Source organism: Oncorhynchus keta, chromosome 6 (assembly GCF_023373465.1).
Source record: "Oncorhynchus keta strain PuntledgeMale-10-30-2019 chromosome 6, Oket_V2, whole genome shotgun sequence".
Lineage (NCBI taxonomy): Eukaryota > Metazoa > Chordata > Actinopteri > Salmoniformes > Salmonidae > Oncorhynchus > Oncorhynchus keta.
Genome location: NC_068426.1, coordinates 35,128,871 through 35,152,600, shown reverse-complemented (window position 1 = coordinate 35,152,600; position 23,730 = coordinate 35,128,871). Strand labels below are relative to the sequence as shown.

At 43.6% G+C, this 23,730-nt stretch overlaps 2 protein-coding genes and 2 long non-coding RNA genes across 43 annotated transcripts; 2 read left to right on the top strand and 2 right to left on the bottom strand.

Moving 5' to 3' along the window:
* Positions 1-1,568: 1,568 nt before the first annotated feature.
* On the bottom strand, positions 1,569-9,916 carry actr1b (actin related protein 1B). Its single transcript, XM_035772584.1, has 11 exons — positions 9,657-9,916; positions 7,400-7,464; positions 7,201-7,276; positions 6,935-7,060; positions 6,669-6,793; positions 6,363-6,579; positions 6,148-6,240; positions 5,830-6,004; positions 5,611-5,672; positions 5,409-5,449; positions 1,569-3,588 (listed from the first exon to the last, which is right to left on the bottom strand). Exons 1-11 carry the CDS (start codon positions 9,702-9,704, stop codon positions 3,486-3,488), a joined length of 1,131 nt encoding a protein of 376 aa, XP_035628477.1. The 5' UTR covers positions 9,705-9,916; the 3' UTR covers positions 1,569-3,485.
* A 4,630-nt stretch (positions 9,917-14,546) lies between these two features.
* Positions 14,547-19,494, top strand: marchf5l (membrane-associated ring finger (C3HC4) 5, like). Of its 2 annotated transcripts, none has more exons than XM_052521414.1 (7): positions 14,547-14,623; positions 16,140-16,226; positions 16,333-16,535; positions 16,687-16,817; positions 17,021-17,195; positions 18,521-18,687; positions 18,866-19,494. In XM_052521414.1, the coding sequence occupies exons 2-7, from the start codon at positions 16,198-16,200 to the stop codon at positions 19,040-19,042; spliced, it is 882 nt and encodes a 293-aa protein (XP_052377374.1). In that variant the 5' UTR covers positions 14,547-14,623; positions 16,140-16,197; the 3' UTR covers positions 19,043-19,494. The 2 variants fall into 2 exon arrangements, with proteins under 2 accessions (XP_052377374.1, XP_052377373.1); XM_052521413.1 differs by lacking the exon at positions 14,547-14,623 and adding an exon at positions 15,399-15,552.
* Position 19,495: 1 nt separating this feature from the next.
* Positions 19,496-20,730, bottom strand: LOC127930775 (uncharacterized). 18 transcript variants are annotated; one of them, XR_008139418.1, is made up of 6 exons: positions 20,583-20,730; positions 20,366-20,477; positions 20,037-20,309; positions 19,925-19,980; positions 19,763-19,818; positions 19,496-19,707 (listed from the first exon to the last, which is right to left on the bottom strand). It is a non-coding gene; the product is annotated as an uncharacterized LOC127930775 (long non-coding RNA). The 18 variants fall into 18 exon arrangements; XR_008139420.1 differs by having other exon boundaries at positions 19,925-20,148; positions 20,205-20,309; XR_008139427.1 differs by having other exon boundaries at positions 19,763-19,980; positions 20,093-20,148; positions 20,205-20,309.
* LOC118385689 (uncharacterized) lies at positions 19,739-21,231 on the top strand. 22 transcript variants are annotated; one of them, XR_008139402.1, is made up of 5 exons: positions 19,739-19,836; positions 19,943-19,998; positions 20,055-20,222; positions 20,384-20,495; positions 20,552-21,231. It is a non-coding gene; the product is annotated as an uncharacterized LOC118385689 (long non-coding RNA). The 22 variants fall into 22 exon arrangements; XR_008139399.1 differs by having other exon boundaries at positions 19,741-19,885; XR_008139406.1 differs by lacking the exon at positions 19,943-19,998 and having other exon boundaries at positions 19,740-19,836.
* The last annotated feature ends 2,499 nt before the right edge of the window (positions 21,232-23,730 follow it).

Sequence of the window (23,730 nt, the reverse complement as noted above, 5' to 3'; positions counted from 1 at the left end):
TGTAGTTTCTTTTCAGGACATCTCCTCCCTGTTTGTCAATGTGCCGGAAGTTGAAAAACAATTGCAATAAATATGCCCTTGTCGGGATACATAAGGTGAACATATCTAGCCTTGCAACAAGGTGTGTGGATAACGACCATTAGACACAGTCAAAATGCGCTAGCAAGCTAAACATCCATGCCATCTCTATGGGAATGCTAACTGCAATAACGTTGGCATCGTCGTGTTTGCACTAGCTACAGGAAAACAAACATTTAAAAAAATGCAATATTTGTCCTCAACATAAACATATAGTAGTTACAGTATATTAAGCCAACACCTAGTGACCTCGTCAAGAGATTTGGACCTCTTGGCATAACGGGTAAGGTATTGGCTTCACCGTCACTAGATCTGGGCTTGAGTCCCGGTCGGAGCTACCTCCCGAATTCACTATATGTTTCAAGTTCTGTGCACTTCAGTACATAGTTTTGACAAATGTAATTCACATTTACTGATGGTTTTTGGCCGGCAGTTGAAAGACAAACACGATAATGCAACCTACTCCGAGAGCGTTTGGGGAGCGGATTGTTAAATGTAAGCAAGCGGATATACTTTGAGCCTTGAAGACACACTGCTGTTCACAACGCCTCTACTTCTTTATAGTATTAGTGTCATTGGTACAAAACAGACATAAGTATTTACCCACCCAATATCCCACCTGATCATCCATTATCTACGACGGAGAGTCATGAATAATGATCATTATCATTTAAAACAAAATAGTTGAGTTATCACTCACTACCTTCAAATCACTATCTGGCACGTCATCCAATTAAATGCCAGTGAGATGTAAAATGCATCAGAGGGGCATGAGCGTTCATCACATGTATTACTAATGAGAATCAAATGCTTCGGGACATCAAGCCAAGAGTGATTGTAATATGCATTATAACTAGTTCATATTCAGAATTAATATTGTCCATTAATCCTAACTACTGTGCATGAGAAGGTGTGCTGTACAAGGAAACAAACGTTGTCGTTTAGATGTTCATAAGCATGTACTGTAGTGTACCGCACTTACAAAGCACTTATCTCTGACCGATAAACCCACTGCAGCCGCCTTCTGTTCTCCATGGATGACCTCCATAGATTTTTTTATTTATTTTACCAGGCAAGTCAGTTAAGAACAAATTCTTATTTTCAATGACGGCCTAGGAACAGTGGGTTAACTGCCTGTTCAGGGGCAGAACGACAGATTTGTACCTTGTCAGCTCGGGGATTTGAACTTGCAACATTCCGGTTACTAGTCCAACGCCCTAACCACTAGGCTACCCTAAAATGACCTTTTAGTAAGTGAGAAAATATCCAGAGTTTAGTAGGACGCTTATAAGTGTGGTATGACTTTGTAAAGCATTTGTGTAGAGCTTACGAATGAATGCCTTATTATAAAGTATTTTTATGTCTGTTTGTTTCATAAAATGTGACCAGAGTTACAGGTGTAACTGAACTGGGTCACGATGTCAAAGACTTCATAGCAGCCTGTTGGTTATGGTTCTAATTAATTCTATATAAAACACAGACACCTCCAACAGCAGTCATTAACTTATTTATTATACTGAATTTACAAAATGAAAAGTAAAAGACTTGAATAAACAGTATTGTACATTTTTATTCCTGTATTTAATGATCTTCTTTAGTCGTTGACTTTTTTTGAAAAGTGTTCCACTGTACACAAGGCTGATGAAGTTTAGAACCTTTTTAAAAACACCCAGAAGATAAAGTGGACTTTCCCGGTGTCGGGGCACGGTAGGAAGGCGGACACAGGTTCGGACACAACCTCTTTACTGCCAATGAGATGCAGGGAACCCAGCTTAGCCATAATAACACTCAAGACTTCTACTGGTACATGAGGGGGAATAGATGGTAGAAACCAACTGATAATACTCTGCCATCTTGTGCTTCTACATGCTTATTATGAGAATGGTCTTACTGCAGTCTATAGCAACTAAACATCGCTCAATGTTTCTAACCCATACATACACTTAAAATAACAGTTGCATATTTAACAGTTAATCCCCACCATGGTTTAAATGGAGCCTTTGGTGATGAAAAACTACAATGTTTTGTCGGAGGAGGATCTCAGTGGCCTTCCCTTGACCGCCAACACTGAGATTAGAGTTCAACCCAGGTTTAGGATCAGATAAACAATCAAACAATCTGAAGGTTAACCAGTTGGGTGATGAATAAATCTGACCCTGCTTCAGTGGTTAGGGGAGAATTAAGACCTCAAAATGTAACCTGTCCAGGTACACAGCTCCTCAGACCAGTCTCTCTGTCCAACACAGAGCACTAATAACTGGAACACATCTGATGTTGGCCTAAATGGAAACTTTCTCAGACAGCACTTTGTCAGACACATTTTTTATAAGGCATTCAAGTTTAGCTTTCATATCTTTAAACAGTCAATTAGAAATAGTAATGGTCACAATGTGTATATCCCCATATTGGGTTTTGTACTGAGTGAGGAGGGTACATCTCATCACTCCTCTGTTGTCAAACCATTTCACAAACACAGCTAACTGAATGGAGATACTTTATATTTTGCCACATCAATATAAGGAAGTGTTAAACATCGCTGCCGTCTAAACATGTCCAGTAGTCATTGTTGTTAAACACCTGTAGGAGGGATGGCGGAGAGAGAAGTTCCTTTAATGTTTTATGAGCCCATGTCAAACACAGTGGTATTCTTTACCCCAGACCACACAGAGCAGCATGACCTATTCCAATACGAACTAATTCAACAAATGGAAACTAAAACAACGGTGACTTCAACATGGTGATTTGTAACCGTGATGACCGAAATATTAAAAAATAATTGTAAAAAGCAAAAGTCAATCTCTTCGGTTTGGAATGAAATTCTTACAGTATCAAGAAAAAAAAGAAAAAAAAACATTCACCTTCATTGTCACTGAATGATATGATGCTAGGTATCGTACAGGGCAGATAGGAAAGTAATATAAATACTTCAGGGTTGGGTCGAGTATAGCATTGCCCCCTTAAGAACAGAAAAACAGATACTCCACAGTATTGACAGATGACCACACAGCCCTGGGTGTGTGTGTGTGTGAGGGTTATCTTTAGGGTTCGAGGGGTGTGTGTGTGGAGGGAGGTGATGGAGTCACAGGTTTACCTGAAGGGGCACCCTGCTCTCTCCCTACACCTATGGGTGCGATGGGTGGCAACAAAAGGCATGCTGAACTGAGGGAGGGTGTATATAGAAACTCCCCTGGTCAGAGGATGGGGAACGAAAAGGGGCAGGGAGCCAGCAGGGGGTGGGGCAGACACTGGGCTGTATGGCGTGGTAATGGAGGGCAATATGGGGGAATTATCTGGGGCAAATTGGTAATGTGGAGCAACTGAGGGCTGATACAGGAGCATTGGATGGTAGTGTGAGGGAAGGTTGGGGACAGATAGCTAACTTTGAGAGCAGTTTAAGGGCCGCGGTGTTAGAAGGTCTTCCTGTGGATGGCCCGTGCTCTGTCCTCCTCATACTCCTTCTTACTGACCCACATCTTCTTAAAGGTGTCCAACGACGCCAGGATGGAGCCACTACACAGAACACAAGAGGGATGAGAGGTGAGTGAGAGCCATCAGGTCGGAAATCACAGCTGGCCTGGAACATCGCTTGCTGCCTCCAGCCATTAGGGATTCAGTCTCAATGACTCAATATTTTGGACAAAACGTCAACACGTTTAAACTAGCAAGGGCAATGATCACAAATGAGTCATAACGTGACTAATAGGCTAGGTTATCAGGTGTCATGTGCAGGTGTCATATGGTTAGCTAGCAAGACATATGAAGCACTTTGCTAGCTAGCTATGCTGAACTCGAACGACTGTTATCCGCAGTTAGCATATGTCTTAGTTGTCCATCCAATGTATTTGGCATCGGTCAAAATGGGCAGGGAGGCAGGCAAGTTCCCGTTCAGTTATTCAAATGTGGGTTGGGACCAGCATGCATTGGGTGACAAGCATGCGTTGGCAGGCAAGCTGCAGAATGGCGAGCAGGCTACCATTCCCCATCGTTTATCAGTGCTATTTTGACGGCCAACCTCGAGCGGAAAAAGTTTGAGAGGGTTTATCTACTGTTCACTCATTAGATTTTAGCTCATCTCGCTCTGGTTAACATTAGTTGTTCATCTTGCTGATGTAGATAGGCTCTCTCTCCCTCAGTTTCCTAACTTTTCATGGTTGTTTGAGCAAAAGACTGTAAAGTTCCCAAAAGTAAGAGGACTCCTGTGGTGTTTACATATTTTCAGGTGTATTTTGTGGCTTTTGGTGAATGTGTTGTAATGATCTAAAGTCACGCTGTTCCAACTGCCTGTAAACACACACAGTCCAGTTCAAAGTGAATGATGACAGGCCTGTGTTGCATATGGCTTATTTGCAAATAGGACAACTGTAGCTCTGATTGGCTATGGCGCACCGGTCTGTGTAGAGTCCGGTCCTGGACAAGACAGATGTTTTTATTAGGTTTTAATTTACCTTGGTGTCTATCAATTTTCCAAACACACGGCTGCTTTCCCACTCTATATTGCTATAGAATTTTCACAAATGCCTCACTCTACGTCATTCCCAAGCATTCTATGAAAGTATGAACACAAGCATTCTATGAAAGTATAAACACTTAAGATAAGGTAATTTTCAAGTTGTCGCTTGTCAGAAAATGTAAAAATATGAACGGATTTTAATACGATTTCATGTTTCTAAAACCCTTTGAAAACAGCCCGCGCCATGGTTCATAAAATTAGATAAAACGCGCAGGAATTCGTGGTAGAAAGGTAGCTCCAGTAAATGGAGCATAACTTTTGAATGGTTTAGGCTAGAGACATACGGTTTTCAGCAATGTAAAAAGCGCAAGCATGACCGCCACTGCGCTCTGTTTTTCCCTCTATGGCACTCAGAGGCTGCGTGACAGCGGAGCCTAGTCAGACTGGTCTGTGCTAAAGAGGCTAAATGAAAAGACACTATGTATCCACTTCGCTCGAGCTGCTCCAATAATTACACACATGTAACAGAAGACATGTCACTTTCTGCACACCCCGGCTCACCGTCGCAGCTAAATTAGATTTAAAGATGCACAGAAAGAGTGGACGGGGAGACGCAGGTGAGTAATGGTTGGTAGAGGATGCAGCTGGTTGATCACAGCGGACACACGTGATTTTGAATGGAGCACTGATCCTGATCTGACGTCATGCTATTCCCTTATTAGAATGCGTAGGGATGCATTCTGTGCTCAGTCAATGATTTCCATACTTTTTCCCCCTCTTCGGATCTACATGGACAGCCTATTCTGAGATCAAAAACGGCGAACACCGCCAATAAGCGAAGAGTTTGCATCCCTGGTGTGTGTGTGTGGTGATCTCTTACCCAATCCACGTGGAGTACAACCTCTCCTGAGGGGCGGAGATCTGGACATGAAACAGAGCAAGGGAGACAGGAAGTCAGCAGGGGTTTGCTGATGTGACAACATCCTGCCAACATATGCTAAAAAAACATCAGGCGTATATACGAACATGCTGAGCTCTGGCCAAGAAGAGGCCCCTGGGCATGAACTTGTTAGCTACTATACCTTGATTTTCACATCTTTGGGAGCGAGCTTCTTCACTTCGCTTAGTAGCCTGTCACCGAAGCCTACAGCAGAAAAGACAATGTTAGCTAACAGGGTGTGTGTGTTTCTGTGCAATGCTGAGCTAAGGAGCCTTAAACCACATGAGAAAACAACCACTTCCCATTCACAACATACTGGTATTAGTTGATGTTGAACAGTCAGTTTGTGTGTGTGTGTAACCTTTGAGCAGTGTGGATCCTCCAGACAGTACGATGTTGGAGAAGAGTGTGCGTCGGAGGTCCATGTCAGACTTCTGGATAGCGAAGGCCAGCACCTCGTGGATCCCCTCGCTCTCGTCTCCGATCAAGTCTGGCCTGAACAGCAGCTCTGGTGCTCGGAACCGGGCTGGACCAATCTGGACAGGGGGGCAGAGGTCAAAAGTCAAAGTTAGGGTCAACTGGGTGTCAGAGATTAGGCACAGGGTCATCATGATGTGGTTGATGTTTGTAATCCTTCAAAAGAAAACAAAAAAGGTGTGTGTGTGTGTTAAACACTAACATCCAGCGTGCTGCCGTCGGGGAGGGTGTACTGGGCCTTATCTGTCTCCAGAGTCTCATCCTTCTGGGGGTTCAGGGACAGGTAGCAGGCTCTCTGAGGACAGAAACACACACATTATCCACACATTCCTATAGACAGCTATAAAGCCCTGTGTTTCTTTTTGTTTGGTGACGTGTGTGTGTGTGTGTGTGTGTGTGTCCGTGTCCGTCCTGTACCTCTTTGATGGTGCGAACCACCTCAAACTCGGCGGAGGTGTGAAAGTCGTAGCCCTCCTTGCGTAGCAGCAGTCGGAGGTAGCGGGACACGTCCCTGCCAGCGATGTCCACCCTCATGATGGAGTGGGGGATGGCAAAGCCCTCGTAGATGGGCACCGCGTGGGTCACCCCGTCGCCCGCATCTAACACCACTCCCGTGGTGCGCCCTGTCGCATAGCTGAGCAGGAGAGGTATGAGAGTATAACATACACACAAAAGCGTGAGTGAGACACTACCACACACAAACACACAGTGAAACACACTCACAGACTGAGGACTGCCTGCATGGAGATAAAGAGGGCAGGGACATTGAAGGTCTCGAAGAAAACCTCAGCCGCCTTCTCCCTGTTCTTACTGGGGTTCAGGGGAGCTTCAGTCAACAGGACAGGGTGCTGGAGGGAAGGAGAGAGAAGGACAGTTTTATCGTCTGTGACTAAAGCCAGTGACCGTGGCTACTGAAGGAAGTGTGTGGTCGACTGTTCGGCAATGACCACCAAAACAAGGAATGAGGTTGTGAAGAGAGGAGAGCTCACCTCCTCTGAGAAGGTCTGCAGCTGTTCCTTGGAGTAGACGTACTGCCAGATCCTCTCCATGTCGTTCCAGTCCTTCACTATGCCGTGCTCCATGGGATACCTCACTGACAGCAACCCTCTGTGCTCCTGAGAGGGGAGGGGGTAAGAGAAGGGTTAGATAGAGGCTTGTTGAGACAGGCCCACTCACAGTGTGTGTGTGTGTGTGTGTGTGTGTGTGTGTGTGTGTGTGTGTGTGTGTGTGTGTAAGCCTATGGTGTGAAGCCTACCTCTGCTTTGGGTCCGATGAAGAGGTCCCCCTCCAGGGCTCCTGCCATTACACGCACATGCTTGGGACGGCCCACACTGGATCACGCACACAGTGGAACACAACAGAGTCATAAACACAACACAAATCCCTTGGATGCTATCTGACTGATTATCAGCGGTGTGTTGTTGGTGTAGGATAAGTCAAAATGGAGATCTTACTAGTTGGGGAAGCAGTATTTGGGGATCTGGTCTCCAGCAAAGCCAGCTTTGACAACGCCTGAACCCTGGGGAGAGAAAGAACGATATAGGTAAATAGGAGTAGAAATTAAAACAGAGAGGAGAGAAATGGGTCCATATTGAGCTAAAAACAGCTTGTGTTGTCCCCACCCAATGCAATTAGCACTCCTCATGTGTGTGTGTGTCTCACAAGACACCGCCTGAAGCTGAAGAAGGCATCATCCCTCTCTGGACGAGATATTACACTTTGCAGCCTTTGTCTGCTGGGTCATGGCAGCATCACAGTCCCTTCTTTATAATTCAACTTTTCATAAGGGTTTGAGTACCATTCTAGTAAAACAGTATGCTACTTGTATAGCTTTAAAAACAGAGCCCATGACAGGCCTCGGAGCTAATCGGGGCAACAGATGACACAGGTAGTACTACGGTGACAACAACCTGAAAGGTCAAGTACACTCATTCAGGATAAATATTCTAGCAAATCAAATTGAAAATGCACTTTCAAGTAGGTCTTTTTTGGATTGAAGTTGTTCCTTTTTAGACTGGTATGCCCTAAGGCGCATGTTCAGAGACTGATGCCGATAGTTCGCGCTTGATCATTCTGCAAACTAACCAATTTTTCTGGCAATGCAGGGCGAGCATCAGGGTCGTTCCACTTCAAAAAGCATAAGAAAATGGATTGACACCCAACATCTCAGATTGCTCTTAAAATGCTGCTGTAGCAACTAACAGATACAATTAGCATTCCCTAAAAATTCCCCCCAAAATTGTCAAAATCAATCCACATACTCCCCACGCCAATCCCACTCCAACAACCAGTAAACAGTATAAGTTATGCATGTTAGACAAGTAGTATGAAGCTGTGACTTGGAGTATTGCTTCTCCATACTATGTCATGTATTCCCTGTAAATCTGGTGATGTTTCTCCTCCTGCTCGGAGAATGTGTAATTGAAGTAGCTTGCAATATTTACCATTATATCAAGTTGACCACTAGAGGTCATTGTTTCTGCTATACCACCACACTATCCATTTGGCTGGACTCTTGTGTGTATTAAATATCTCACAACATTTCCTTTGCAACTTTAGATGGTAAACCAATCGATTTAGCTCAATTCAAGCCAGTCCGCCTTGAAAGCAATTCAGTTTGCCCATCTCTTAGCAACCTAATACTTCAACCCAACTCTCCTTGAATAGTCCAACAAGAGGCAGCTCTCTGAGAGGGCTTATCCCTATTCAATTCCCATATGAATACTTTTTCCGACAAGCCCAAAATGTTGATAGATAAATGGGCTAAAATAAAACACAAATGGTGCAAAAATGTTGACAACCCTACTAAAATAATGAATTGCATGGTAATCTAATGTTTCCCATTTGTTTTTATTTTTATCAGGAAACAGCTCTATATGTATGTGATTAGTGACATTTACCAACAACAACAAACACCAATTGCAAAAACTCTATACAGTTTGTGTTTGGGACTTTCACCATTAAAGACCATCAGAGACCATAACATTGAAACCATTAGAACTCCTCTAGTGGAATAGTTTGCTTGTTCACCAGGAATGGTCTAACAAAAAATGTCCAATTTGGGTGCAATCAAATAGCTTAATTTCTCCAGGACAAAATTACATTTTATGGAAATAATGTTTCAGGGATGTCAATCCTATCGGTTTCTAACTACTGCAAAAGAATATCAGAACAATCGGAGATGTGGGTGTCATGGCTTGCTGAAATGACATGGAACGACTCAGCATAGATGGCTAGCCGTTAGCAAGCCAAGGTGGGGTTCGTCTCCCGGCGAAATAATGTGTCTAGCCGGTGTTGCAGCTAGTTACCTAGTAGCTGATGCGACTATAATTTTATCATATGCATCTTGTTATTCTTCCAGCACATAAAATATGATGGAGATGTGAGATGTAGTTAGCGTTATACAGCGTTTAAATGAAAAACCACGTAACGTAAGCTGGATAGCTAGCACTCGGAAGCTGGTTCTACAGCACAAGTTAGCTAGCAAGCAATGCAACAAAACTTAATCGACAAAAGAGACATTCTACACGCCATGCACATGGGAAGACCTAACTAGCTAGGTGCAACTGGAATATATTGATGAATAGCAAGCTAGTACACAGTATTCAATACTGTCAGCTAACAAAGCTTCCGACACAATAAGCTAGCTAACCTTCCTGGCTAGTCATTTAGCGGGCAAGTCAGGGTGTGGGTGAGTGACATCATACTTACATTATCGATCACAACCGGCTGGTTAGCTATAATGTCATAGGACTCCATGACGAACTGATTGTTTAAGATATGTTTCAGTAATTCCTTCAATAAAATGTGGCCTATTTGATATTTTAATCATGTAAATAACGCCCTGTCACTCTGGGCTCATGCGACTCGCTGCCGATGCTTGCTTTGATCACAACCCAACATGGTGTCTGGTTGTCGTGACGGACACTGGCAACAGCCAATCGCAATGCTGCCAGCTGGAGTTTACGTGCTCACTGTTAAACCCTCTATTCAGGCTTGTCAGCGTGTGCACCGTCTTTGGCTGGCTGGCTTTTCCATCATCTTCATGAATACGTTTATCTTCAGCTAAATCAACTTTGCTCCCTTTACAAGATGACTAGATGAGCATTAGAGAAGTTATATTTATGTGCATGTTTTTGAAATCATGGTTAATTAGCATTGGTAATGAGCTATTACTGAATATAAGTTATGTGTAGTGTATCTATCGTAAATTCCAGAACACCCAGAAATGATTAGATAAAAAAAATGACAGTGTTTCTTTCCCTTCAAGAATGAAGTATCTGTAATCAGAAGGACTGTTGTGTATTTTTGGCACTGAGGTATGGATTTTTGGCGGTCAGTAGGACAGTCAGACCTCTGAGAAGCAAAGCAAGAAAAAGCAAGACCTAGAAAGAATAAGGCGATGACTTTGGCGATTTCCCTTCAAAATAAAAGTATTATAATGACAATGGTAAAAAATTATACAAATGGAAAAAAAATTGTGAGGAAATGTTAGCACTTACAATTTTGTTTAACCAGTTAAATTAAACTAAATGTAATCGAAAATGTAATCAACATTATACCCAAAAGTAATTATCATGAGAGGGCAAAAAACAACTAGTAATGCTGTATACTCCAATAAAGTAAAAATAGCTGAAATACACAATACAAATATAATGAAATTATGAAATATGAAATATGATGTATTTCTATTCAACCAAACTGTATGAATAAGGCTTGAAATTAAAGTCAGAAGTCAGTTGAAGTCAGAAGTTTACATACACCTTAGCCAAATACATTTAAACTCAGTTCTTCACAATTCCTGACATTTAATTCCAGTAAAAAGTCCCTGTTTTAGGTCAGTTAGGATCACTTTATTTTAAGAATGTGAAATGTCAGAATTATAGTAGAGAGAATTATTGATTTCAGCTTTTATTTCTTTCACATTCCCAGTGGGTCAGACATTTACATACACTCAATTAGTATTTGATAGAATTGCCTTTAAATTGTTTGACTTGGGATCAAACATTTCAGGTAGCCTTCCACAAGCTTCCACAATAAGTTGGGTGAATTTTGGCCCGTTCCTCCTTACAAAGCTGGTGTAACGGAGTCAGGTGTGTAGGCCTCCTTGCTCGCACATGCTTTTTCAGTTCTGCCCACAAATTTTTTATGGGATTGAGGTCAGGGCTTTGTGATGACCACTCCAATATAATGACTTTGTTGTCGTTAAGCAAAATTGCCACAACTTTGGAAGTATGCTTGTGGTCATTGTCCATTTGGAAGACCCATTTGCGACCAAGGTTTAACTTCCTGACTAATGTCGTGAGATGTTGCTTCAATATATCCACGTAATTTTGCTTCCTCATGATGCCATCTATTTAGTCAAGTGCACCAGTCTCTCCTGCAGCAAAGCACCCCCACAACATGATGCTGCCACCCCTGTGCTTCACGGTTGGGATGGTGTTCTCCGGCTTGCAAGCCTCCCCCTTTTTCCTCCAAACATAACGACGGTCATTATGACCAAACAGTTATATTTTTGTTTCATCAGACCAGAGGACATTTCTCAAAAAAAAATACAATATTTGTTACCATGTGCAGTTGCAAACCGTTGTCTGGCTTTTTTTATGGCCGTTTTGGAGCAGTGGCTTCTTCCTTGCTGAGCGGCCTTTCAGGTTGTATCGATATACTGTGGATATAGATACTTTTGTACCGGTTTCCTCCAGCATCTTCACAAGGTCCTTTGCTGTTGTTCTGGGATTGATTTTCACTTTTCCCACCAAAGTACATTAATCTCTAGGAGAGAACGTGTCTCCTTCCTGAGTGGTATGACGGCTACTTGATCCCATGGTGTTTATACTTGCGTACTATTGTTTGTACAGATGAACGTGGTACCTTCGGGCATTTTCAAAATTGCTCCCAAGGATGAACCAGACTTGTCAACAATTTTTTGTCTGAGGTCTTGGCTGATTTATTTTAATTTTCCCATGATGCCAAGCAAAGAGGCAGTGAGTTTGATGGTAGACCTTGAAATACATCCATAGGTACACCTCCAATTGACTCAGATGATGTCAAATAGCCAACAGAAGCTACTAAAGCCGTAACATAATTTTCTGGAATTTTCCAAGCTGTTTAAAGCCACAGTCAACTTAGTGCATGTAAACATCTGACCCACTGGAATTGTGATGCAGTGAATTATAAGTGAAATAATTTGTCTATAAACAATTGTTGGAACAATTACTTGTGTCATGCACAAAGTAGATGTCCTAACCAACTTGCAAAAACTATAGTTTGTTAACAAGAAAATGTGTGGAGTGGTTGAAAAATCCAACCTATGTAAACTTCAGACTTCAACTGTATGTACACTATATATATATACAGTAGTATGTGGACACCTCTTCAAATTAGTGGATTTGGCTATTTCGGCCACACTCATTGCTGATAGGTGTATAAAGTTAAGTACACAGCCATGCAATCTCAATTGATACATTTTTTTAGTAAAGTGGCATTACTGAAGTGCTCAGTGACTTTCACCGTGACACCGTCATAGGAGTCCACCTTTCCAACAAGTCAGTTCATCAAATGTCTGCCCTGAGCTAGAGCTGCCCCAGTCAACTGTAAGTGTTGTTATTGTGAAGTGGAAACGTCTAGGAGAAACGTAAAAATCATCTGTCCTCAGTTGCAACACCCACTACCGAGTTCCATACTTCCTCTAGAAGCAGAGTCAGCACAATAACTGTTTGTCGGGAGCGTCATGAAATGTGTTTCCATGGCCGAGCAGCCGCACACAAGCCTAAGATCACCGTGCTCAATGCCAAGCGTCGGCTGGAGGGGTGTAAAACTTGCACCATTTGACTCTGGAGCAGTGGAAAAGTGTTCTCTGAGGTGATGAATTCCGATTCACCAATTGTCAGTCCGATGGACGAATCTGGGTTTGGCGGATGCCAGGAGAACGCAACCTGACCCAATGCATAGGTCCAACTGTAAAGTTTGGTGGAGGAAGAATAATAGTCTGCGGCTGTTTTTCATGGTTCGGGCTAGGCCCCTGAGTTCCAGTGAAGGGAATTCTTAATGCTACAGCATACAATGACATTCCAAATGAATCTGTGCTTCCAACTATGTGGCAACGGTTTGGGGAAGGCCTTTTGCTGTTTCAGCATGACAATGCCCCTGTGCTCAAAGCGGGGTCCATACAGAAATGGTTTGTCGAGATTGGTGTGGAAGAAATTGACTGGCCTGCACAGAGTCCTGACCTCAACCCCATCGAACACCTTTGGGATGAATTGGAACGCTGACTGCGAGCCAAGCCTAATCTGCCAACATCACTGCATGACCTCATTAATGCTCTTGTGGCTGAATGAAACCAAGTCCCCGCAGTGTTCCAACATCTACTGGAAAGCCTTCCCAGAGGTGTGGAGGCTGTTATAAGGGGGACCAACTCCATATTAATGCCCATGATTTTAGAATGAGATGTTCGACGAGCAGGTGTCCACATACTTTTGGTCATGTAGTGTGTGTGTATATATATATATATATATATATATATATATTATGAGTGAAACGTTTGGACACCTACTCATCCCAGGTTTTTTTTCTTCATTTTTACAATTTTCTACATTGTAGAACAACAGTGAAGACATCAAAACTATGAAATAACACATATGGAATCATGTAGTAACCAAAAAAGTGTTAAACCAATTAAAATATATTTTATATTGTGATTCTTCAAAGTAGCCACTCTTTGCCTTGATGACAGCTTGGCTGCTCATTTTGCAGCCCTTAAAGAGTGGCCAGTCAGCTTAAATGCAGTATGTTTTTCATATTGGACATAGATATTGCACCATAGACAAGTACCTGTACAAAACAGATGAGTTTGAACAATAACCTCGGCCACAGGAAGTGTTTCTGGACCTTCGGTGCTCTAGTCATTCTGTATTGCTGAAGATAATTTCCGATTGAGCCGATATGTGCAGGGTTTACTGTCTTCACTAACACAAGAATATTGCCTTTAAATGTCAATAGCGCTGTAACACTGAGCTTCTGCGATACAGATTGAATAGAACCCTTACTGTGGCCAAACAAAAACTTAGGTCAGGAAGTGTTGCTAGATGTGGCCCTGGACAATTATATGGTACAAATATAGCACTATTCAGGAAATTGATTGATTGATTGTGTGTCCATAAACCTAGGGTCCAGTATACTCACTAGAGTCCCTAAAGTACAAAACAGGTGAGTTTGAATAAAAAAAACTGAGCCACAGGATGCATTGCATACCAAAATAGCTTACAATGTAAAAGTCAAAGCCTTCTGGTGGACACTTCGGAAAATATACAAAGAATAATAATAAATGACTACATTAAAAAAGTCAAGAAAGATGCAAGTACATTTCTTTTTAAAAAAGCATGCTTTATTCATAACACATATCACAATGAAGTTACTTGATCGTCAACAGAAATTGATCATCAACAGTAACACTCATCGCTAGAATCAGCACACTGGGCACAAATCTACAGGGTTTCCCCGGCATTTTAAGAAACATAAGCAATCTGATGATTGGCGTGATACTAACCTATTCACATGATCTTACTAGGATAATATTTTTTATTTTGACCCTGAGGCATCTTTTGTTACAAAAGGGTGGCCTTGCACCGATTTAAAGTCTGATTTAAGGTCTGCAGCCTGCTCGTCATCATTTTAAAAAAGTAAGTAATTTACAGGAATGCCAGTCAGTTAACACTCCATCTACTGATCACACTGTTTCCATTGTTTCGCTTAAGCAGTTCGTTTCTCACCTAACCACCTGCTAATTGTCGGAATTTGGCACCACCATTATAGCGTAAGTCAAGAGCGCAAGATATGGATTGGTGTTTTATTTCACACTGGAAGCAAACAAAGAGTAAGCTAAAGTAGTTTATTTGTTCCTTTGTAAATAAGATGTCGGTCAGCGGAGAGTTAAATTGATTGTACAAAAGTGTAGACTGGACCCTGGTTTGATGAACACAAACAATAGTTTGTCCTTTACAGTGCTATGTTTGTACCATATAGTGTTCAGGGGCCCTACGCAAACTTTTGGTTGAAACTCAGTCCGATATGAAAAAACAACTGGATTTCAGCTGATTGGACTCTCTTGAAACGCCAAACAAGCAGTGACGCTCTCCTGGGTGTAACTCTGTGGATTTGGAAACTAGAAGTACTCCTAAGTAGAATGGAACCTCCATTTACTGCAAGACAACCTACAGGAAATTGTGTATGGTTCTCTAAATGATAGGAGTGCACTGTGCATGCACCAAAAATATTGTTCACCATTTAGGCTCAATATTTATAAAATAAATATATGTCATAGAAATACTTGAACGTATTCTTTGTATGATAGCTAGTATAATATATATATATATAATTCTGCACAATTTCGCTCTAATTATTAATTCAGCTATGAACTATACAGGACCTAACTCTTACTCTGAAGGATTCCACAAATCCGTAACCCGGAAGTACTTTATTATTCTTGTCTGCTTTATGGTGGTGACATAAAGCAGTTGACGAAGATTATTTAGCGATCAAAACTCTTCATTCTCTAGTTTAAAACTGACTGTGAGGTATTTCGGGGTATTTATATAGAGGCATTATTGAGGTAAGAAACCAACAACAACTAGCAGTTATGAATTCCTCCATAGCTACTAAACTATTTTTCTAGTCTATTTACGGTAACGTTATACACTTGGCGCAATCTCGGCCTTAACAAAAATCACAAAGCGATTAAAACGTTTTAATGGCAAATTGTATGTCATTTTATGATCTAACTAAAACACAGAAACCCAGCTAGCGTCTCAGGTTAGCTTGCAGTTGTTCAGTGACTGGGGCATTTATTTACCTTTTTTTAACTAGGCAAGTCAGTTATTCTTATTTTCAATGACGGCCTAGGAACAGTGGGTTAACTTGCCTGTTCAGGGGCAGGACGACAGATGTGTACCTTGTCAGCTCGGGGGTTTGAACTTGCAACCTTCCGGTTACTAGTCCAACGTTCTGACCACTAGGCTACCCTGCCGCATATCAGTTTGGCATGGCCGAGACAGCTAAATTAGTTATAAGTTTGGCCAAAACAAAAGTGAGTTAGTTGAATGTAGAAGAAGAAAGCTAATACAAACAGTTGGTAAATGTTGTCTGTGATTTAACCAGATGCAGTATGTAGAGAAAGTGAAAATGACTGTTTGTGTGTAGGTCCTTCCTGGCTGGCCCATGCTGAGACAGGGACCTAGAGGAACTGAACGGACTCAACATGGCCTGTGTAGAGGAGCCCCCTGAGAAGTGTGTGTGTGTCCTTTGTCTGTGTGTGTGTCCTGTGTCCTTTGTCTGTGTGTGTGTGTCCTTTGTCTGTGTGTATTCACCTGTGTCTCCCACTGTGTATGTCCAGGCACTGCTGGGTGTGTTTTGCTACAGAGAGAGAGGACCGCGTGGCAGAGTGGGTGAGCCCCTGCAGGTGTAAAGGCTGTACCAAGTGGATCCACCAGGCCTGCCTGCAGCGCTGGCTCGATGAGAAGCAGAAAGGAAACAGTGGAGGAGCTGTCAGCTGCCCTCAGTGTGGCACAGAGTACAGCATCGTCTTCCCCAAGATGGGTAACTGACACACACAGAGTATAGTCTTTCCCGATATGGGCAATTTGCAGTACACATGCACACACACACAAGGTAGTTCTACTCTAGTGTCTTCTGTCCAGGTGTGTGTAGTTTACTGACTGTGTATATGTCGGTCTGTCCCCCCCTCCAGGGCCATTGGTGTACTTCCTCCAGCAGGTGGACAGGGCTCTGTCGCGGGCCAGTCCGTTCGCTGCTGCTGGGGTGGTGGTGGGGACAGTCTATTGGTCAGCTGTCACCTATGGAGCTGTGACTGTCATGCAGGTACAAGACCCTCTACTCCTGACCCCTGAACCTAAAACCATTATACCCTTGCCCCAATGCATAACCTTTGACCATAACTAACACTAACTTACTACCTAGTTCAGTGAATCCATTGCGAACGCCAAATGCAACACAGAACACAAGATTCACAATTCGCTCCCTCCTTACCTCCCTCCCTCTCCCTCCTCCCCCTATTTCTCCAGGTGGTGGGCCATAAGAAGGGCTTGGATGTGATGGAGAGAGCAGATCCTCTGTTCCTCCTGATGGGTCTACCTACCATCCCTGTGATGCTGGTCCTGGGCAAGATGATACGCTGGGAGGACTACATACTGAGGCTGTGGCAGAGACACTCCTCTAAACTACAGCTGCTAGTTCCAGGTACACACACACAGTGCAGTCGGGAACATATTCAGACGCCTTGACTTTTTCCACATTTTGTTACGTTACAGCCTTATTCTAAAATGGATCAAATGTTTTTTACCTCATCAATCTACCCACAATACCTCATAATGACAAAAGCAAAAAACAGATTTTTAGAAATGGTTGCAAATATATAAAAATATTCAGACCCTTTACTCATAACTTTGTTGAAGCATCTTTGGCAGCGATTACAGCGTCTTCTTGGGTATGACTCTACAAGATTGGCACACCTGTGTTTGGGTAGTTTCTCCCATTCTTCTCTGCAGATCCTCTCAAGCTCTGTCAGGTTGGATGGGGAGCGTCGCTGCACAGCTATTTTCAGGTCTCTCCAGAGATGTTCGATCGGGTTATAGTACGGGCTCTGGATGGTCCACTAAAGAACTTGTCCCGAAGCCACTCCTGCGTTGTCTTGGCTGTGTGCTTAGGGTCGTTGTCCTGCTGGAAGGTGAACCTTCGTCCAAGTCTGAGGTCCTGAGCGTTCTGGAGCAGGTTTTCATCAAGGATCTCGCTTTATTTTGCTCTTTTCATCTTTCCCTCGATCCTGACTAGTCTCCCAGTCCCTGCCGCTGAAAAACATCACCACAGCATGATGATGATGCTGCTACCGCCACCATGCTTTACCATTGAGATGGTGCCAGGTTTCCTCCAGACGTGACACTTGGCATTCAGGCCAAAGAGTTCAATCTTGGTTTCATCACACCAGTGACTCTTTAGGTGCCTTTTGGCAAACTCCAAGAGTGCTGTCAGTTGTGCCTTTTACTGAGGAGTGGCTTCCGTCTGGCCACTATACCATAAAGGTGTCATTTATGGAGTGCTGCAGAGATGGTTGTCCTTCTGGAAGGTTCTCCCATCTCCGCAGAGGAACTTTGGAGCCCTGTTCGAGTGACCATTGTGTTCTTGGTCACCTCCCTGCCCAAGGCCCTTTTCCCCAAATTGCTTAGTTTGGCCGGGCGGCCAGCTCTAGGGAGAGTCTTGGTTGTTCCAGACGTCTTCCATTTAAGAATGATGGAGGCCACTGTGTTCTTGGGGACCTTCAATGCTACAGAAACCTGTTTTTGCTTGGTCATTATGGGGTATTGTGTGCAGATTGATGAGGGGGAAGAAGAACATTTGATCAATTTTAGAATAAGGCTGTAATCTAACAAAATGTGGAACAATTCAAGGTTTCTGAAAATTTTCCAAAGGCGCTGTGGTACATTCCTGCAAATGAAATTCACTTGATACATATTTTTTTTAAACTCTCCTTTTTGTCTCTCTCCTCCCCTGACACCCATCCCACACAGGTATAGGGCGTCCGTTGCCCCGTGTGCCAGCTGATGGGAGTAATGGAGGGGACCACCTGTCAGTGTCTCGTACTTTGTGTGGAGCTCTCATCTTCCCCTCCGTGGCCAACCTGGTGGGACGGCTGATCTTCAGCAGGGTACCTTCATCTCTGCAACGCACCGTTCTGGTGAGTGTGAGTGTGTGTGTGTGTGTGTGTGTGTGTGTGTGTGTGTGTGTGTGTGTGTGTGTGTGTGTGTGTGTGTGTGTGTGTGTGGTGTACAGAATGTCTGGGTTGGCAGGTGTTTTATGCTTCTCTTTTTCTCCCTCTCTCTCTCTCTCTCTCTCTCTCTCCCTCTGTGTTGTAGGGTGGTATAGCGTTTGTGGTGATGAAGGGAGTGTTGAAGGTGTATTTCAAACAGCAGCAGTACCTCACCCAGGCCAACCGCCACATCCTCAACTACCCAGAGAGAGAGAGGGACATGGATGGAGAGGGGCGGAGTGAGGGAGGAGAGGACGACACAGAGGATAGTGGAAACGAGTGAACACCCCCCCCTAACCCTAGAGGGCGAAGGAGGGACGGAGAGGTAGAGCGGAGATATAATTAGTCGGAGCAGAAACGATTGACTCCCAGAATCCTCTCTGTTCCCTGACCTCACACAAAGAGAAACCTGCAATCAAGCACAATGTAGTTTTATTTTACTCAGACAAGGGGTGTGTTTAAGAGGTGTGTTACGTTCCCAAACAGATAACTTGTCAAATAGAAATGCAGTTGTGAGTTTTCTCCCATTGGTGTCTCCTGAACTCAACCATGCTCTGGTATTTCATTGTAAGATATCCACCCAATCGTGTGTGTGTGTGTGCGTGTGTGTGCGCGTATGTCTACACCTGGGGTGTCGAATCCGGCCGGTGGGTGGTTTGAGTATATATATAAGAACAATTTTTTTGCAACCAATTTTTAGTGCTGCCCTTTGGACCTCGTTGAAGACCAACCCCCCCGGGGTAAAAGGAGTTCGACACCCCTGGTCTACGTTGCAGAACCCTTGCTATTTTATTTGCTTGTAAGAATGAATGAGCTAATAAAGTGATTTGATTGTTAAATACTACATTCTCTCTGTTACTATTGACGTGGGATGACTTCTACTTTCCCTTACCTGTCCCTGGCTGATGAGGTTATTATTGACGTGGGATGACTTCTACATTCCCTTACCTGCCCCTGGCTGATGAGGTTATTATTGACGGGGATGACTTCTACTTTCCCTTACCTGTCCCTGGCTGATGAGGTTATTATTGACGTGGGATGACTTCTACTTTCCCTTACCTGCCCCTGGCTGATGAGGTTACGTGGGATGACTTCTACTTTCCCTTACCTGTCCCTGGCTGATGAGGTTTATTATTGACGTGGGATGACTTCTACTTTCCCTTACCTGTCCCTGGCTGATGAGGTTACTATTGACGTGGGATGACTTCTACTTTCCCTTACCTGTCCCTGGCTGATGAGGTTATTATTGACGTGGGATGACTTCTACATTCCCTTACCTGCCCCTGGCTGATGAGGTTACTATTGACGTGGGATGACTTCTACTTTCCCTTACCTGCCCCTGGCTGATGAGGTTATTATTGACGTGGGATGACTTCTACTTTCCCTTACCTGCCCCTGGCTGATGAGGTTACTATTGACGTGGGATGACTTCTACTTTCCCTTACCTGTCCCTGGCTGATGAGGTTACGTGGGATGACTTCTACTTTCCCTTACCTGTCCCTGGCTGATGAGGTTATTATTGACGTGGGATGACTTCTACTTTCCCTTTCCTGTCCCTGGCTGATGAGGCTATTATTGACGTGGGATGACTTCTACTTTCCCTTACCTGCCCCTGGCTGATGAGGTTACTATTGACGTGGGATGACTTCTACTTTCCCTTACCTGCCCCTGGCTGATGAGGTTATTATGGACGTGGGATGACTTCTACTTTCCCTTACCTGCCCCTGGCTGATGAGGTTACTATTGACGTGGGATGACTTCTACTTTCCCTTACCTGTCCCTGGCTGATGAGGTTACGTGGGATGACTTCTACTTTCCCTTACCTGTCCCTGGCTGATGAGGTTACGTGGGATGACTTCTACTTTCCCTTACCTGTCCCTGGCTGATGAGGTTATTATTGACATGGGATGACTTCTACTTTCCCTTACCTGCCCCTGGCTGATGAGGCACTACGTTTGATAGTAGGGGTGGTGTAGAACTTTAAGTGAGGAAAGAAGTGGAACAAATGATGACCAATGCCATCTCGGTAAGTCCATGTGAGTTACTGCCTCCACTGCAATTGGACAACATTTACTCATTGATCGCTGATTGGCTGACATTATTGCAACACCTAGTGAAGGAACATTTTATGTTTGTGCTTTTCTAATAACCAATTTGACTGGGTTCATGCAAGTGACTGATTGGTCGTGCCTGGGAGGAATCTTCACTATCAGTCTAAGCAATTTGGCAGCACGCCCAGAACAAAGGGATATCTCAGTTTCAAGGTCTCAGCTTGGAAAGAAGAAGCCTCGTGAGGTATTGGTCGGTCACATGCATGAACCAAACGTTAATGATGAATTCATTCTGAATAAGCTAAATCCGAGCCCCACATTTTTACAGGCAGGGACTTGCCTGTTTTGCATGTTATTTTGGCATTAATACGTGTCACATATAGGTTTGCAAACAATGTAAAAAATATATATATCATACACACATGGTGTCATTTTTGTTTTCTTGAGTAAGGAAGCTCCAAAATGCAGGTGTTTCAGCCCAGCTCAGTTCTTTCTGTGGTGGTGGGGCGAGCCAGCAAAAAATAGGAGCATTGCGCCATGTTTGGCAGAGTGTTCGGTCACTCATGGGGACACTACGTCATCGCAAAGTTTATATCCTTAGTAAGGGTAGACATCCAAAATTTCCGCCCTTTGTATCCTGCCAGAGTTAGAAACTCAGCAAAAAAGAAACTTCCCTTTTTCAGGACCCTGTCTTTCAAAGATAATTCATAAAAATCTAAATAATTTCACAGATCTTCATTGTAAAGAGTTTAAACACTGTTTCCCATGCTTGTTCAATGAACCATAAACAATTAATGAACATGCACCTTTGGAACGGTTGTTGAGACACTAACAGCTTACAGAAGGTAGGAAATTAAAGGTCACAGTTATGAAAACTTAGGACACTAAAGAGGCCTTTCTACTGACTCTGAAAAACACCAAAAGAAAGATACTCATCTGCGTGAACGTGCTAGAGGCATGCTGTAAGAGGCATGAGGACTCCAGATGTGGCCAGGGCAATAAATTGCAATGTCCGTACTGTGAGATGCCTAAGACAGCGCTACAGGGAGACAGGATGGACAGCTGATCGTCCTCGCAGTGGCAGACCACGTGTAACAACACCTGCACAGGATTGGTACATCTGAACATCACACCTGTGGGACAGGTACAGGACGGCAACAACAACTGCCCGAGTTACACCAGGAACGCACAATCCCTCCATCAGTGCTCAGACTGTCCGCAATAGGCTGGGAGAGGCTGGACGGAGGGCTTGTAGGCCTGTTGTAAGGCAGGTCCTCAACAGACATCACCAGCTACAAAGTTGCTTATGGGCACAAACCCACCGTCACTGGACCAGAGAGAGCAGCGGTTGATGAGCAGAGAATGTGACGTGAATTGGTCTCGGACACACAGGAATGTATCAGATCTAGGATCTACTGTACACACGTTTGTAATGTTGAAAAAAAGGTCCCACGTGTATTTAAAATACTTGATGTATTTGTAAAGGTAAATTCAGAATGTATTGTGGCAGAATGGTGTTGTATCCATCCACTGAAGTGCCAGACACATCTATGCCAAGGTGCATTGGTGCTGTTCTAGCTCGTGATGGTCCAACGCCCTATTAAGACACTATGTTGGTATTTTATTTAACTAGGCAAGTCAGTTGTGAACATACTTTTTTTTGCTGTACTTAGTTACCACTCCTAGACAGTATGTTGGTTTCCCTGGCCTTGTCTGAGAGCAGCGATTGATGAGCAGAGAATGTGAAATTGTCACGCCCCGATCTGTTTCACCTGTTCCTGTGATTGTCTCCGCCCCCTCCAGGTGTTGCTTGTTTTCCCCAGTGTATTTATCCCTGTGTTTCCTGTCTCTCTGTGCCAGTTTGTCTGGACTACTTTCCTGCCTGCCTGCCCGCCCTCGAATCGACCTGCCCTTCGGTACCTATTGGACCTACTAGTTTTGACCTTTTGCCTGTACACGCCCATTCCCTTGTCTACCCCTTTTTGGATTAATAAACATTGTAAGACTCCAACCATCTGCCTCCTGTGTCTGCATCTGGGTTTCGCCTTATGCCTTGATAGAAATGAGTACCAGGTTGGTCTCAGACACACAGGAATGTATCAAATGTTTGTAATGTTGAAAAAAAAGGCCCCACGTGTATTTAAAATGCTAGATGTACTTTTAAAATTAGATTCGGCGGTGCACAAAGTAAGCAACCGAGGACTTCCGCTACAACTAAGAATATGAGGCAAGAGGCTAAACTTCTTTGGTAGAGAAATTAACATTGAATTATCTGACAACAGCTCTGGTGGACATTCCTGCAGTCAGCATGCCAATTGCACGCTCCCTCAAAACTTGAGACATTTGTGGCATTGTGTTGTGTGAAAACTGCACATTTTAAACGGCCTCTTATTGTCCCCGGCACAAGGAGCACCTGTGTAATGGTCATGCTGTTTAATCAGCTTCTTGATATGCAACACCTGTCAGGTGGATGGATTATCTTGGCAAAGGAAAAATGTGCACTAAGAGCGATGTAAACAAGTTTGTGCACAAAATTAGCGAGAAATACGTTTTTGTGCGTATGCAACATTTCTGGGATCTTTTATTTCAGCTCATGAAACAATGGGACCAACATTTTACATGTTGCGTTTATATTTCAGTTCAGTGTAGTTGTGTTATTATGTCAAAGGCCCCTCAGTGATCCGCAAACAGGAATGTACCACACTGTGAGGGTTTTGGTTTGAAATCTGGCACATCACGAAGGAATTAACATGGTCCACACACACCAACACAGTCGTGAAGAAGGTATGACAATGTCTCTTCCCCCTCAGGAGGCTGAAAAGACTTGGCAAGGGGCCCTCAGATCCTCTAATAGTTCTACAGCTGCACCGTTGAGAGCATCTTGACTGGCTGCATCATTGCTTGCTCTGGCAGTTGCTTG